At 37.5% G+C, this 15,616-nt stretch overlaps 1 protein-coding gene across 1 annotated transcript in view; it reads right to left on the minus strand.

The window, feature by feature from the left end:
• The window catches only part of LOC121287210 (uncharacterized threonine-rich GPI-anchored glycoprotein PJ4664.02-like), a 248,842-nt gene that overhangs the window by 68,796 nt on the left and 164,430 nt on the right, over nucleotides 1-15,616 (minus strand). The window contains exons 75-92 of the mRNA XM_041204885.1: nucleotides 15,348-15,473; nucleotides 14,884-15,009; nucleotides 14,183-14,308; nucleotides 12,660-12,785; nucleotides 12,195-12,320; nucleotides 11,494-11,619; nucleotides 9,952-10,077; nucleotides 9,487-9,612; nucleotides 8,786-8,911; nucleotides 7,262-7,387; nucleotides 6,799-6,924; nucleotides 6,103-6,228; nucleotides 4,583-4,708; nucleotides 4,119-4,244; nucleotides 3,418-3,543; nucleotides 1,898-2,023; nucleotides 1,434-1,559; nucleotides 733-858 (exon numbers count right to left, since the gene is read on the minus strand). Coding sequence (XP_041060819.1) covers nucleotides 733-858; nucleotides 1,434-1,559; nucleotides 1,898-2,023; nucleotides 3,418-3,543; nucleotides 4,119-4,244; nucleotides 4,583-4,708; nucleotides 6,103-6,228; nucleotides 6,799-6,924; nucleotides 7,262-7,387; nucleotides 8,786-8,911; nucleotides 9,487-9,612; nucleotides 9,952-10,077; nucleotides 11,494-11,619; nucleotides 12,195-12,320; nucleotides 12,660-12,785; nucleotides 14,183-14,308; nucleotides 14,884-15,009; nucleotides 15,348-15,473 — 2,268 coding nt within the window. The remainder of the gene's footprint in view (nucleotides 1-732; nucleotides 859-1,433; nucleotides 1,560-1,897; nucleotides 2,024-3,417; nucleotides 3,544-4,118; nucleotides 4,245-4,582; nucleotides 4,709-6,102; nucleotides 6,229-6,798; nucleotides 6,925-7,261; nucleotides 7,388-8,785; nucleotides 8,912-9,486; nucleotides 9,613-9,951; nucleotides 10,078-11,493; nucleotides 11,620-12,194; nucleotides 12,321-12,659; nucleotides 12,786-14,182; nucleotides 14,309-14,883; nucleotides 15,010-15,347; nucleotides 15,474-15,616) is intronic.

Genomic DNA, 15,616 nt, shown 5'->3' on the forward strand with positions numbered 1-15,616 from the left:
GGGTGGTTGTGCCTGCCCTTTTGCTCATCACCCCAGGTTCTGGTCAGGGTCACATGCTCCAAGGTATGAGACAAGGCCATCAGCATAAGCAGCAAATTCCAGTGGTGATGGCGAAAGAACTAGAACACCATAGGCAAGGGCTGATTCTCAATATCCATTCTATGAAGAGGACTTGAGTTTCTAAATTCACATGAGGTAGGCAAAGGGAAAAAAACCTCATATATTAATTTCCAAAGTCATATTGCTCAATGATCAATGAAATTGAAAATGGGCATTTCTTCCAGTCAATGGAAGAGGAAAGTGTAAGACTCAAAGCTGTGCAGAAATGAGTGATGCGCTCAGACAGATCACAACGACTAATGTATTGATTCTCTTGGTCAGTATATTCTGCTGCTACCCTCAACAAACTACAACATTCCTATCATCATGGATGCAAAACAATGAGGATCCCTTGCTCATGGCAAGTCCAGAAGTGCAAAGTTGATCCACAAATCCTAATCCTACATGTCATATCATTGTATTCCATCAAATTAACATAATGGAAACCACAATGTGCAATCAACATATAATGATTGCATAAAAACATAGATTATTGTCATCAACCTCTTAGTTTTTCTTTGTCAAGTAACACAAAGAGCTTCTTGATGACCATCTAGCATTAGGAGCAGTTGGGTGCAGCGTGATACGCCAATCATCAGTTTGTGAGAATCTGCATGTTTGAAGTTTGCCTACCATCACAATGAGAAGTGTTTGTCACATTGGTGCTAAATCCAGGATGGCAACTGCAATTGAAGCTTCCAATTGTATTGGTGCAGATTTGTTGACAGGTTGATGTGCTGGTTGCACATTCATCAATATCTGCACAAAAAAGTCTAATCAATCCTCACTCAGTTTGATTAAAATACATTGACTATTTAAATCACATGTTTGCAACACTTCCTTTTGGATTCCATCATGATTAACACATTCATGATTCAACAACAACTTTATAAAAGACATCTTCCAAATATGGTATATCTCATTACAAAGCATTACTACATATATTGTCAGCTTCTTATTATTAATTATTACGGTGCACCAAGACTTTGCGTGAAGACAATTAGCAATCTTCTGATAGCTGTTCAGTGAAAAGCAATTCACAAATCATCAATTGCAGGGATCAAAAGCAAAATACTGCAAATGCTGGAAGTCTGAAACAAAAACATAAATAGCTGATTAAACTCAACAGGTCTGACAGCATATTTGGAGAGGCAGTTAGAGTTAACGTTTCGAGTCCATATGAGTCTTCATCAGAATGAAGAGAAATGTGACGAGTCATACGGACTCGAATCATTAACTCTGTCTTCTTCCTCACAGATGTTGTCAGACCTGCTGAGTTTTTGCATCTATTTTTGCTTTTATTGCAGGGGTCTGATTGTTTGAAGGTTGCCTACCATTACAAAGAGAAGTGTTTGTCACATTGGTGCCAAATCCAGGATCGCAACTGCAATTGAAGCTTCCAATTGTATTGGTGCAGATTTGTTGACAGGTTAATGTGTTGGTTGCACATTCATCAATATCTGCAAAACAATGTCCAATTATTCCTCACTCAGTTTGATTGACATGAAAGGAGGCATTGGCAACTTAATTCACATGTTTGCAACACTTACTTTTGGATTGTATAATATTCAACATTTCTCAAATTCAACTGCAATATCATCAGTGACAACTTCCAATACAAAATATCCCTTCATAAAGCGCCACTAAACATATTATTTAGCTTGTGATAATTTAGTTACTAAGGAACACCAAGTCTTGCATGAAGCCAATGAGATTTGCAATATATTGATAGATGTTGGATAAAGCGCAATTCACAAATAGTCAATAACAGAGAATTTGTTTTGTGAAGAGTGCCTACCATCACAAAGTGAAGTGTTTGTAACATTGGTGGTAAACCCAGGACGGCAACTGCAAATGAAGCTTCCAATTGTATTGGTACAGATTTGATGACAGGTTGATGTGTTGGTTGCACATTCATCAAGATCTGCAAGAAATATATCAAATTATTCCTTGCTAAGTTGATTCACATTTCACCATACAGTTTCACGTGTTTTCAACTCATCCTTCTAGCCGTTACAATGTTGTTTTTCTTGAATTTGAAGAGCAATATATTTAGTTTCACTTCTCCTTCAAATATAACAGCTCGCCATATAATGGCTAATTTATTGTATTCTTGTTTTTGGCCAAGAGACATTTCTTCTGTGACCTCTAACCTACAATGTTACAGCTACTTAGTAGGTATTGGCACAACAATTTTAAATAATGTCAAATCCAGAATTGCAAAATACAAGCAGTTTATCACCAATTGGGGAACTATTTAACAATCTCCTATTAATGACTGCTCTACTCCAACACAACATTCTGTTGCCAGAAGATCCCTATGTGTTGTGGCACAGATTATAGTCGTGATCCATTCATTTTCTAATTCTGAATGAGCCATGTATTATTCGGCTCATCCCATAAAGATTTGCGCTTAAACATTTCAGACCATCACAAATGAAGATTTTGGTGCTAAAAACTGGATGGCAACAGCATGTAAAGCTTCCAATTGTATTGGTACAGAATTGTTGACATCTTGATGTGTTGATTGCACACTCAGCGATACTTGTAGAAAAAGTCTATTTGTGGTTGTGTCATTGCAGACCTCAGGGGTGGTTGTGCCTGCCCTTTTGCTCATCACCCCAGGTTCTGGTCAGGGTCACATGCTCCAAGGCATGAGCCAAGGCCATCAGCATAAGCAGCAAATTCCAGTGGTGACGGCGAAAGAACAAGAACACCATAGGCAAGGGCTGATTCTCAATATCCATTCTATGAAGAGGACTTGAGTTTCTAAATTCACGAGGTAGGCAATGGGAAAACACCTCATATATTAATTTCCAAAGTCATATTGCTCAATGATCAATGAAATTGAAAATGGGCATTTCTTCCAGTCAATGGAAGAGGAAAGTGTAAGACTCAAAGCTGTGCAGAAATGAGTGATGCGCTCAGACAGATCACAACGACTAATGTATTGATTCTCTTGGTCAGGATATTCTGCTGCTACCCTCAACAAACTACAACATTCCTATCATCATGGATGCAAAACAATGAGGATCCCTTGCTCATGGCAAGTCCAGAAGTGCAAAGTTGATCCACAAATCCTAATCCTACATGTAATATCATTGTATTCCATCAAATTAACATAATGGAAACCACAATGTGCAATCAACATATAATGATTGCATAAAAACATAGATTATTGTCATCAACCTCTTAGTTTTTCTTTGTCAAGTAACACAAAGAGCTTCTTGATGGCCATTTAGCATTAGGAGCAGTTGGGTGCAGCGTGATACGCCAATCATCAGTTTGTGAGAATCTGCAAGTTTGAAGTTTGCCTACCATCACAATGAGAAGTGTTTGTCACATTGGTGCTAAATCCAGGATGGCAACTGCAATTGAAGCTTCCAATTGTATTGGTGCAGATTTGTTGACAGGTTGATGTGCTGGTTGCACATTCATCAATATCTGCACAAAAAAGTCTAATCAATCCTCACTCAGTTTGATTAAAATACATTGACTATTTAAATCACATGTTTGCAACACTTCCTTTTGGATTCCATCATGATTAACACATTCATGATTCAACAACAACTTTATAAAAGACATCTTCCAAATATGGTATATCTCATTACAAAGCATTACTACATATATTGTCAGCTTCTTATTATTAATTATTACGGTGCACCAAGACTTTGCGTGAAGACAATTAGCAATCTTCTGATAGCTGTTCAGTGAAAAGCAATTCACAAATCATCAATTGCAGGGATCAAAAGCAAAATACTGCAAATGCTGGAAGTCTGAAACAAAAACATAAATAGCTGATTAAACTCAACAGGTCTGACAGCATATTTGGAGAGGCAGTTAGAGTTAACGTTTCGAGTCCATATGAGTCTTCATCAGAATGAAGAGAAATGTGACGAGTCATACGGACTCGAATCATTAACTCTGTCTTCTTCCTCACAGATGTTGTCAGACCTGCTGAGTTTTTGCATCTATTTTTGCTTTTATTGCAGGGGTCTGATTGTTTGAAGGTTGCCTACCATTACAAAGAGAAGTGTTTGTCACATTGGTGCCAAATCCAGGATCGCAACTGCAATTGAAGCTTCCAATTGTATTGGTGCAGATTTGTTGACAGGTTAATGTGTTGGTTGCACATTCATCAATATCTGCAAAACAATGTCCAATTATTCCTCACTCAGTTTGATTGACATGAAAGGAGGCATTGGCAACTTAATTCACATGTTTGCAACACTTACTTTTGGATTGTATAATATTCAACATTTCTCAAATTCAACTGCAATATCATCAGTGACAACTTCCAATACAAAATATCCCTTCATAAAGCGCCACTAAACATATTATTTAGCTTGTGATAATTTAGTTACTAAGGAACACCAAGTATTGCATGAAGCCAATGAGATTTGCAATATATTGATAGATGTTGGATAAAGCGCAATTCACAAACAGTCAATAACAGAGAATTTGTTTTGTGAAGAGTGCCTACCATCACAAAGTGAAGTGTTTGTAACATTGGTGGTAAACCCAGGACGGCAACTGCAAATGAAGCTTCCAATTGTATTGGTACAGATTTGATGACAGGTTGATGTGTTGGTTGCACATTCATCAAGATCTGCAAGAAATATATCAAATTATTCCTTGCTAAGTTGATTCACATTTCACCATACAGTTTCACGTGTTTTCAACTCATCCTTCTAGCCGTTACAATGTTGTTTTTCTTGAATTTGAAGAGCAATATATTTAGTTTCACTTCTCCTTCAAATATAACAGCTCGCCATATAATGGCTAATTTATTGTATTCTTGTTTTTGGCCAAGAGACATTTCTTCTGTGACCTCTAACCTACAATGTTACAGCTACTTAGTAGGTATTGGCACAACAATTTTAAATAATGTCAAATCCAGAATTGCAAAATACAAGCAGTTTATCACCAATTGGGGAACTATTTAACAATCTCCTATTAATGACTGCTCTACTCCAACACAACATTCTGTTGCCAGAAGATCCCTATGTGTTGTGGCACAGATTATAGTCGTGATCCATTCATTTTCTAATTCTGAATGAGCCATGTATTATTCGGCTCATCCCATAAAGATTTGCGCTTAAACATTTCAGACCATCACAAATGAAGATTTTGGTGCTAAAGACTGGATGGCAACAGCATGTAAAGCTTCCAATTGTATTGGTACAGAATTGTTGACATCTTGATGTGTTGATTGCACACTCAGCGATACTTGTAGAAAAAGTCTATTTGTGGTTGTGTCATTGCAGACCTCAGGGGTGGTTGTGCCTGCCCTTTTGCTCATCACCCCAGGTTCTGGTCAGGGTCACATGCTCCAAGGCATGAGCCAAGGCCATCAGCATAAGCAGCAAATTCCAGTGGTGACGGCGAAAGAACAAGAACACCATAGGCAAGGGCTGATTCTCAATATCCATTCTATGAAGAGGACTTGAGTTTCTAAATTCACGAGGTAGGCAATGGGAAAACACCTCATATATTAATTTCCAAAGTCATATTGCTCAATGATCAATGAAATTGAAAATGGGCATTTCTTCCAGTCAATGGAAGAGGAAAGTGTAAGACTCAAAGCTGTGCAGAAATGAGTGATGCGCTCAGACAGATCACAACGACTAATGTATTGATTCTCTTGGTCAGGATATTCTGCTGCTACCCTCAACAAACTACAACATTCCTATCATCATGGATGCAAAACAATGAGGATCCCTTGCTCATGGCAAGTCCAGAAGTGCAAAGTTGATCCACAAATCCTAATCCTACATGTAATATCATTGTATTCCATCAAATTAACATAATGGAAACCACAATGTGCAATCAACATATAATGATTGCATAAAAACATAGATTATTGTCATCAACCTCTTAGTTTTTCTTTGTCAAGTAACACAAAGAGCTTCTTGATGGCCATTTAGCATTAGGAGCAGTTGGGTGCAGCGTGATACGCCAATCATCAGTTTGTGAGAATCTGCAAGTTTGAAGTTTGCCTACCATCACAATGAGAAGTGTTTGTCACATTGGTGCTAAATCCAGGATGGCAACTGCAATTGAAGCTTCCAATTGTATTGGTGCAGATTTGTTGACAGGTTGATGTGTTGGTTGCACATTCATCAATATCTGCACAAAAAAGTCTAATCAATCCTCACTCAGTTTGATTAAAATACATTGACTATTTAAATCACATGTTTGAAACACTTCCTTTTGGATTCCATCGTGATTAACACATGATTCAACAACAATTTTATAAAAGACATCTTCCAAATATGGTATATCTCATTACAAAGCATTACTACATATATTGTCAGCTTCTTATTATTAATTATTACGGTGCACCAAGACATTGCGTGAAGACAATTAGCAATCTCTGATAGCTGTTCAGTTAAACGCAATTCACAAATCATCAATTGCAGGGATCAAAAGCAAAATACTGCAAATGCTGGAAGTCTGAGAAAAAAACATAAATAGCTGAATAAACACAACAGGTCTGACAGCATATGTGGAGAGGCAGTTAGAGTTAACGTTTCGAGTCCATATGAGTCTTCAGCAGAATGAAGAGAAATGTGACGAGTCATACGGACTCGAATCATTAACTCTGTCTTCTTCCTCACAGATGTTGTCAGACCTGCTGAGTTTTTGCATCTATTTTTGCTTTTATTGCAGAGGTCTGATTGTTTGAAGGTTGCCTACCATTACAAAGAGAAGTGTTTGTCACATTGGTGCCAAATCCAGGATCGCAACTGCAATTGAAGCTTCCAATTGTATTGGTGCAGATTTGTTGACAGGTTGATGTGTTGGTTGCACATTCATCAATATCTGCAAAACAATGTCCAATTATTCCTCACTCAGTTTGATTGACATGAAAGCAGGCATTGGCAACTTAAATCACATGTTTGCAACACTTACTTTTGGATTGTATAATATTCAACATTTCTCAAATTCAACTGCAATATCATCATGACACCTTCCAGTACAAAATATCCCTTCATAAAGCGCTATTAAACATATTATTTAGCTTGTGATAATTTAGTTACTAAGCAACACCAAGTCTTGCATGAAGCCAATGAGATTTGCAATATATTGATAGATGTTGGATAAAGCGCAATTCACAAACAATCAATAACAGAGAATCTGTTTTGTGAAGAGTGCCTACCATCACAAAGTGAAGTGTTTGTAACATTGGTGGTAAACCCAGGACGGCAACTGCAATTGAAGCTTCCAATTGTATTGCTACAGATTTGATGACAGGTTGATGTGTTGGTTGCACATTCATCAATATCTGTAAGAAATATATCAAATTATTCCTTGATTAGTTGATTCACATTTCACCATACAGTTTCACGTGTTTTCAACTCATCCTTGTAGCCTTTACAATGTTGTTTTTCTTGAATTTGAAGAGCAATATATTTAGTTTCACTTCTCCTTCAAATATAACAGCTCGCCATATAATGGCTAATTTATTGTATTCTTGTTTTTGGCCAAGAGACATTTCTTCTGTGCTCTCTAACCTACAATGTTACAGCCACTAAGTAGATATTGGCTCAACAATGTTAAATAATGTCAAATCCAGAATTGCAAAATACAATCCGTTTATCAGCAATTGGGGAACTATTTAACAATCTCCTAGTAACGACTGCTCTACGCCAACACAACATTCTGTTGCCAGAAGATCCCTATGTGTTGTGGCACAGATTATAGTCGTGTTCCATTCATTTTCTAATTCTGAATGAGCCATGTATTATTCGGTTCATCCCATAAAGATTTGCGCTTAAACATTTCAGACCATCACAAAGTGAAGATTTTGGTGCTAAAGACTGGATGGCAACAGCATGTAAAGCTTCCAAATGTATTGGTACAGAATTGTTGACATCTTGATGTGTTGATTGCACACTCAGCGATACTTGTAGAAAAAAGTCTATTTGTGGTTGTGTCATTGCAGATCTCAGGGGTGGTTGTGCCTGCCCTTTTGCTCATCACCCCAGGTTCTGGTCAGGGTCACATGCTCCAAGGCATAAGCCAAGGCCATCAGCATAAGCAGCAAATTCCAGTGGTGATGGCGAAAGAATTGGAACACCATAGGCAAGGGCTAATTCTCAATATCCATTCTATGAAGAGGACTTGAGTTTCTAAATTCACATGAGGTAGGCAATGGGAAAACACCTCATATATTAATATCCAAAGTCATATTGCTCAATGATCAATGAAATTGAAAATGGGTATTTCTTCCAGTCAATGGAAGAGGAAAGTGTAAGACTCAAAGCTGTGCAGAAATGAGCGATGCTCTCAGACAGATCACAAGGACTAATGTATTGATTATCTTGGTCAGTATATTCTGCTGCTACCCTCAACAAACTACAACATTCCTATCATCATGGATGCAAAACAATGAGGATCCCTTGCTCATGGCAAGTCCAGAAGTGCAAAGTTGATCCACAAATCCTAATCCTACATGTAATATCATTGTACTCCATCAAATTAACATAATGGAAACCACAATGTGCAATCAACATATAATGATTGCATAAAAACATAGATTATTGTCATCAACCTCTTAGTTTTTCTTTGTCAAGTAACACAAAGAGCTTCTTGATGGCCATCTAGCATTAGGAGCAGTTGGGTGCAGCGTGATACGCCAATCATCAGTTTGTGAGAATCTGCATGTTTGAAGTTTGCCTACCATCACAATGAGAAGTGTTTGTCACATTGGTGCTAAATCCAGGATGGCAACTGCAATTGAAGCTTCCAATTGTATTGGTGCAGATTTGTTGACAGGTTGATGTGCTGGTTGCACATTCATCAATATCTGCACAAAAATGTCTAATCAATCCTCACTCAGTTTGATTAAAATACATTGACTATTTAAATCACATGTTTGAAACACTTCCTTTTGGATTCCATCGTGATTAACACATTCATGATTCATCAACAACTTTATAAAAGACATCTTCCAAATATGGTATATCTCATTACAAAGCATTACTACATATATTGTCAGCTTCTTATTATTAATTATTACGGTGCACCAAGACTTTGCGTGAAGACAATTAGCAATCTTCTGATAGCTGTTCAGTGAAAAGCAATTCACAAATCATCAATTGCAGGGATCAAAAGCAAAATACTGCAAATGCTGGAAGTCCGAAACAAAAACATAAATAGCTGAATAAACTCAACAGGTCTGACAGCATATGTGGAGAGGCAGTTAGAGTTAACGTTTCGAGTCCATATGAGTCTTCATCAGAATGAAGAGAAATGTGACGAGTCATACGGACTCGAATCATTAACTCTGTCTTCTTCCCCACAGATGTTGTCAGACCTGCTGAGTTTTTGCATCTATTTTTGCTTTTATTGCAGGGGTCTGATTGTTTGAAGGTTGCCTACCATTACAAAGAGAAGTGTTTGTCACATTGGTGCCAAATCCAGGATCGCAACTGCAATTGAAGCTTCCAATTGTATTGGTGCAGATTTGTTGACAGGTTGATGTGTTGGTTGCACATTCAACAATATCTGCCAAACAATGTCCAATTATTCCTCACTCAGTTTGATTGACATGAAAGCAGACATTGGGAACTTAAATCACATGTCTGCAACATTTACTTTTGAATTGTATAATATTCAACATTTCTCAAATTCAACTGCAATATTATCAGTGACACCTTCCAATATAAAATATCCCTTCATAAAGCGCTGCTAAACTTATTATTTAGCTTGTGATAATTTAGTTACTAAAGAACACCAAGTCTTGCATGAAGCCAATGAGATTTGCATTATAGTGATAGATGTTGGATAAAGCGCAATTCACAAACAATCAATAACAAAGAATCTGTTTAGTTGAAGAGTGCCTACCATCACAAAAAGAAGCGTTTGTAACATTGGTGGTAAACCCAGGACGGCAACTGCAATTGAAGCTTCCAATTGTATTGCTACAGACTTGATGACAGGTTGATGTGTTGGTTGCACATTCATCAAGATCAGCAAGAAATATATCAAATTATTCCTTGCTCAGTTGATTCACATTTCACCATACAGTTTCACATGTTTTCAACACATCCTTCTAGCCTCTCTAATGTTGTTTTTCTTGTATTTGAAGAGCAATATATTTAGTTTCACTTCTCCGTCAAATATAACAGATGGCCATATAATGGCTAAATTATTGTAGTGTTGTTTTTGGCCATGAGACCATGTTTCTGTGCTCTCTAACCTGCAACGTGACAGCCACTTAGTAGGCTTAGGCTCAACAATGTTAAATAATGGCAAATCCAGAAATGCAAATTTCGGGCTGTTTATCAGAAATTGGGCAACTTTTTAACAATCTCTTAGTAATGATGGCTTAACTCCAACAAAACATTCTGCTGGCAGAAGATCCCTATTGTGATGTGGTACAGATTATTGTTGTGATCCATTCATTTTCTAATTCTGAATGAGCCATGTATTATTTGCTTCAACCCATAAAGATTTGCGCTTAAACATTTCAGACCATCACAAAGCAAAGATTTTGGTGCTGAAGTCTGGATGGCAACAGCATTGTAAAGCTCCCACTTGTGTGGCACAGATTTGTTGACATCTCGATATGTTGATTGCACATTCAGCGATACTTGTAGAAAAAAATCTATTTGTGGTTGTGTCATTGCAGACCTCAGGGGTGGTTGTGCCTGCCGGTTTGCTCATCACCCCAGGTTCTGGTCAGGGTCACATGCTCCAAGGTATGAGCCAAGGCCATCAGCATAAGCAGCAAATTCCAGTGGTGATGGCAAAAGAACTACAACACCATAGGCAAGGGCTGATTCTCAATATCCATTCTATGAAGAGGACTTGAGATTCTAAATTCACACGAGGTAGGCAATGGGAAAAATGTAGGCAATGGGAAAACACCTCAAATATTAATTTCCAAAGTCATATTGCTCAATGATCAATGAAATTGAAAATGGGCATTTCTTCTAGTCAATGGAAGAGCAAAGCGTAAGACACCAAGTTGTGCAGAAATGAGAAATGCTCTCAGACAGATCACAAGGACTAATGTATTGATTCTCTTGGTCAGGACGTTCTTCTGCTGCCCTCAACAAACTACAACATTCCTATCATCATGGATGCAAAACAATGAGGATCCCTTGCTCAGGCAAGTCCAGAAGTGCAAAGTTGGTCTACAAATCCTAATCCTACATGTAATGTCATTGTATTCCATCAAATTAACATAATGGAAACCACAATGTGCAATCAACATATAATGATTGCATAAAAACATAGATTATTGTCATCAACCTCTTAGTGTTTCTTTGTCAAGTAACACAAAGAGCTTCTTGATGGCCATCTAGCATTAGGAGCAGTTGGGTGCAGCGGGATACGCCAATCATCAGTTTGTGAAAATCTGAAAGTTTGAAGGTTGCCTACCATCACAATGAGAAGTGTTTGTCACATTGGTGCTAAATCCAGGATGGCAACTGCAATTGAAGCTTCCAATTGTATTGGTGCAGATTTGTTGACAGGTTGATGTGCTGGTTGCACATTCATCAATATCTGCACAAAAATGTCTAATCAATCCTCACTCAGTTTGATTAAAATACATTGACAATTTAAACCACAAGTTTGCAACACTTCCTTTTGGATTCCATCGTGATTAACACATCCATGATTCAACAACAATTTTATAAAAGATAACTTCCAAATATGACATATCTCATTACAAAGCATTACTACATATATTGTCAGCTTCTTATTATTAATTATTACGGTGCACCAAGACTTTGCGTGAAGACAATTAGCAATCTTCTAATAGCTGTTCAGTGAAACGCAATTCACAAATCATCAATTGCAGAGATCAAAAGCAAAATACTGCAAATGATGGAAGTCTGAAAAAAAAACATAAATAGCTGATTAAATTCAACAGGTCTGACAGCATATGTGGAGAGGCAGTTAGAGTTAACGTTTCGAGTCCGTATGAGTCTTCATCAGAATGAAGAGAAATGTGACGAGTCATACGAACTCGAATCATTAACTCTGTCTTCTTCCCCACAGATGTTGTCAGACCTGCTGAGTTTTTGCATCTATTTTTGCTTTTATTGCAGGGGTCTGATTGTTTGAAGGTTGCCTACCATTACAAAGAGAAGTGTTTGTCACATTGGTGCCAAATCCAGGATCGCAACTGCAATTGAAGCTTCCAATTGTATTGGTGCAGATTTGTTGACAGGTTGATGTGTTGGCTGCACATTCATCAATATCTGCAAAACAATGTCCAATTATTCCTCATTCAGTTTGATTGACATGAAAGCAAGCATTGGCAACTTAAATCACATGTTTGCAACACTTACTTTTGAATTGTATAATATTCAACATTTCTCAAATTCAACTGCAATATCATCAGTCACACCTTCCAATACAAAATATCCCTTCATAAAGCGCTACTGAACATATTATTTAGCTTGTGATAATTTAGTTACTAAGGAACACCAAGTATTGCATGAAGCCAATGAGATTTGCAATATATTGATAGATGTTGGATAAAGCACATTTCACACACAATCAATAACAGAGAATCTGTTTATGTGAAGAGTGCCTACCATCACAAAGAGAAGCGTTTGTAACATTGGTGGTAAACCCAGGACGGCAACTGCAATTGAAACTTCCAATTGTATTGCTACAGACTTGATGACAGGTTGATGTGTTGGTTGCACATTCATCAAGATCTGCAAGAAATATATCAAATTATTCCTTGCTCAGTTGATTCACATTTCACCATACAGTTTCACGTGTTTTCAACACATCCTTCTAGCCTCTCTAATGTTGTTTTTCTTGTACTTGAAGAGCAATATATTTAGTTTCACTTCTCCGTCAAATATAACAAATGGCCATAAAATGGCTAAATCATTGTACTGTTGTTTTTGGCCATGAGACCATGTTTCTGTGCTCTTTAACCTGCAACATGACAGCCACTTAGTAGGCTTAGGTTCAACAATGTTAAATAATGGCAAATCCAGAAGTGCAAATTTCAGGCCGTTTATCAGAAATTGGGCAACATTTTAACAATCTCTTAGCAATGATGGCTTAACTCCAACACAACATTCTGCTGCCAGAGGATCCCTATTGTGATGTGGCACAGATCATTGTTGTGATCCATTCATTTTCTAATTCTGAATGAGCCATATATTATTTGCTTCAACCCATAAAGGTTTGCGCTTAAACATTTCAGACCATCACAAAGCGAAGATTTTGGTGCTGAAGTCTGGGTGGCAGCATTGTAAAGCTCCCATTTGTATGGCACAGATTTGTTGACATCTTGATATGTTGATTGCACATTCAGCGATACATGTAGAAAAAAGTCTATTTGTGGTTGTGACATTGCAGACCTCAGGGGTGGTTGTGCCTGCCCTTTTGCTCATCACCCCAGGTTCTGGTCAGGGTCACATGCTCCAAGGTATGAGACAAGGCCATCAGCATAAGCAGCAAATTCCAGTGGTGATGGCGAAAGAACTAGAACACCATAGGCAAGGGCTGATTCTCAATATCCATTCTATGAAGAGGACTTGAGTTTCTAAATTCACATGAGGTAGGCAAAGGGAAAAAAACCTCATATATTAATTTCCAAAGTCATATTGCTCAATGATCAATGAAATTGAAAATGGGTATTTCTTCCAGTCAATGGAAGAGGAAAGTGTAAGACTCAAAGCTGTGCAGAAATGAGTGATGCGCTCAGACAGATCACAACGACTAATGTATTGATTCTCTTGGTCAGTATATTCTGCTGCTACCCTCAACAAACTACAACATTCCTATCATCATGGATGCAAAACAATGAGGATCCCTTGCTCATGGCAAGTCCAGAAGTGCAAAGTTGATCCACAAATCCTAATCCTACATGTCATATCATTGTATTCCATCAAATTAACATAATGGAAACCACAATGTGCAATCAACATATAATGATTGCATAAAAACATAGATTATTGTCATCAACCTCTTAGTTTTTCTTTGTCAAGTAACACAAAGAGCTTCTTGATGACCATCTAGCATTAGGAGCAGTTGGGTGCAGCGTGATACGCCAATCATCAGTTTGTGAGAATCTGCATGTTTGAAGTTTGCCTACCATCACAATGAGAAGTGTTTGTCACATTGGTGCTAAATCCAGGATGGCAACTGCAATTGAAGCTTCCAATTGTATTGGTGCAGATTTGTTGACAGGTTGATGTGCTGGTTGCACATTCATCAATATCTGCACAAAAAAGTCTAATCAATCCTCACTCAGTTTGATTAAAATACATTGACTATTTAAATCACATGTTTGCAACACTTCCTTTTGGATTCCATCATGATTAACACATTCATGATTCAACAACAACTTTATAAAAGACATCTTCCAAATATGGTATATCTCATTACAAAGCATTACTACATATATTGTCAGCTTCTTATTATTAATTATTACGGTGCACCAAGACTTTGCGTGAAGACAATTAGCAATCTTCTGATAGCTGTTCAGTGAAAAGCAATTCACAAATCATCAATTGCAGGGATCAAAAGCAAAATACTGCAAATGCTGGAAGTCTGAAACAAAAACATAAATAGCTGATTAAACTCAACAGGTCTGACAGCATATTTGGAGAGGCAGTTAGAGTTAACGTTTCGAGTCCATATGAGTCTTCATCAGAATGAAGAGAAATGTGACGAGTCATACGGACTCGAATCATTAACTCTGTCTTCTTCCTCACAGATGTTGTCAGACCTGCTGAGTTTTTGCATCTATTTTTGCTTTTATTGCAGGGGTCTGATTGTTTGAAGGTTGCCTACCATTACAAAGAGAAGTGTTTGTCACATTGGTGCCAAATCCAGGATCGCAACTGCAATTGAAGCTTCCAATTGTATTGGTGCAGATTTGTTGACAGGTTAATGTGTTGGTTGCACATTCATCAATATCTGCAAAACAATGTCCAATTATTCCTCACTCAGTTTGATTGACATGAAAGGAGGCATTGGCAACTTAATTCACATGTTTGCAACACTTACTTTTGGATTGTATAATATTCAACATTTCTCAAATTCAACTGCAATATCATCAGTGACAACTTCCAATACAAAATATCCCTTCATAAAGCGCCACTAAACATATTATTTAGCTTGTGATAATTTAGTTACTAAGGAACACCAAGTCTTGCATGAAGCCAATGAGATTTGCAATATATTGATAGATGTTGGATAAAGCGCAATTCACAAACAGTCAATAACAGAGAATTTGTTTTGTGAAGAGTGCCTACCATCACAAAGTGAAGTGTTTGTAACATTGGTGGTAAACCCAGGACGGCAACTGCAAATGAAGCTTCCAATTGTATTGGTACAGATTTGATGACAGGTTGATGTGTTGGTTGCACATTCATCAAGATCTGCAAGAAATATATCAAATTATTCCTTGCTAAGTTGATTCACATTTCACCATACAGTTTCACGTGTTTTCAACTCATCCTTCTAGCCGTTACAATGTTGTTTTTCTTGAATTTGAAGAGCAATATATTTAGTTTCACTTCTC

Source organism: Carcharodon carcharias, chromosome 2, assembly GCF_017639515.1.
Source record: "Carcharodon carcharias isolate sCarCar2 chromosome 2, sCarCar2.pri, whole genome shotgun sequence".
Taxonomy (NCBI): Eukaryota; Metazoa; Chordata; class Chondrichthyes; order Lamniformes; family Lamnidae; genus Carcharodon; species Carcharodon carcharias.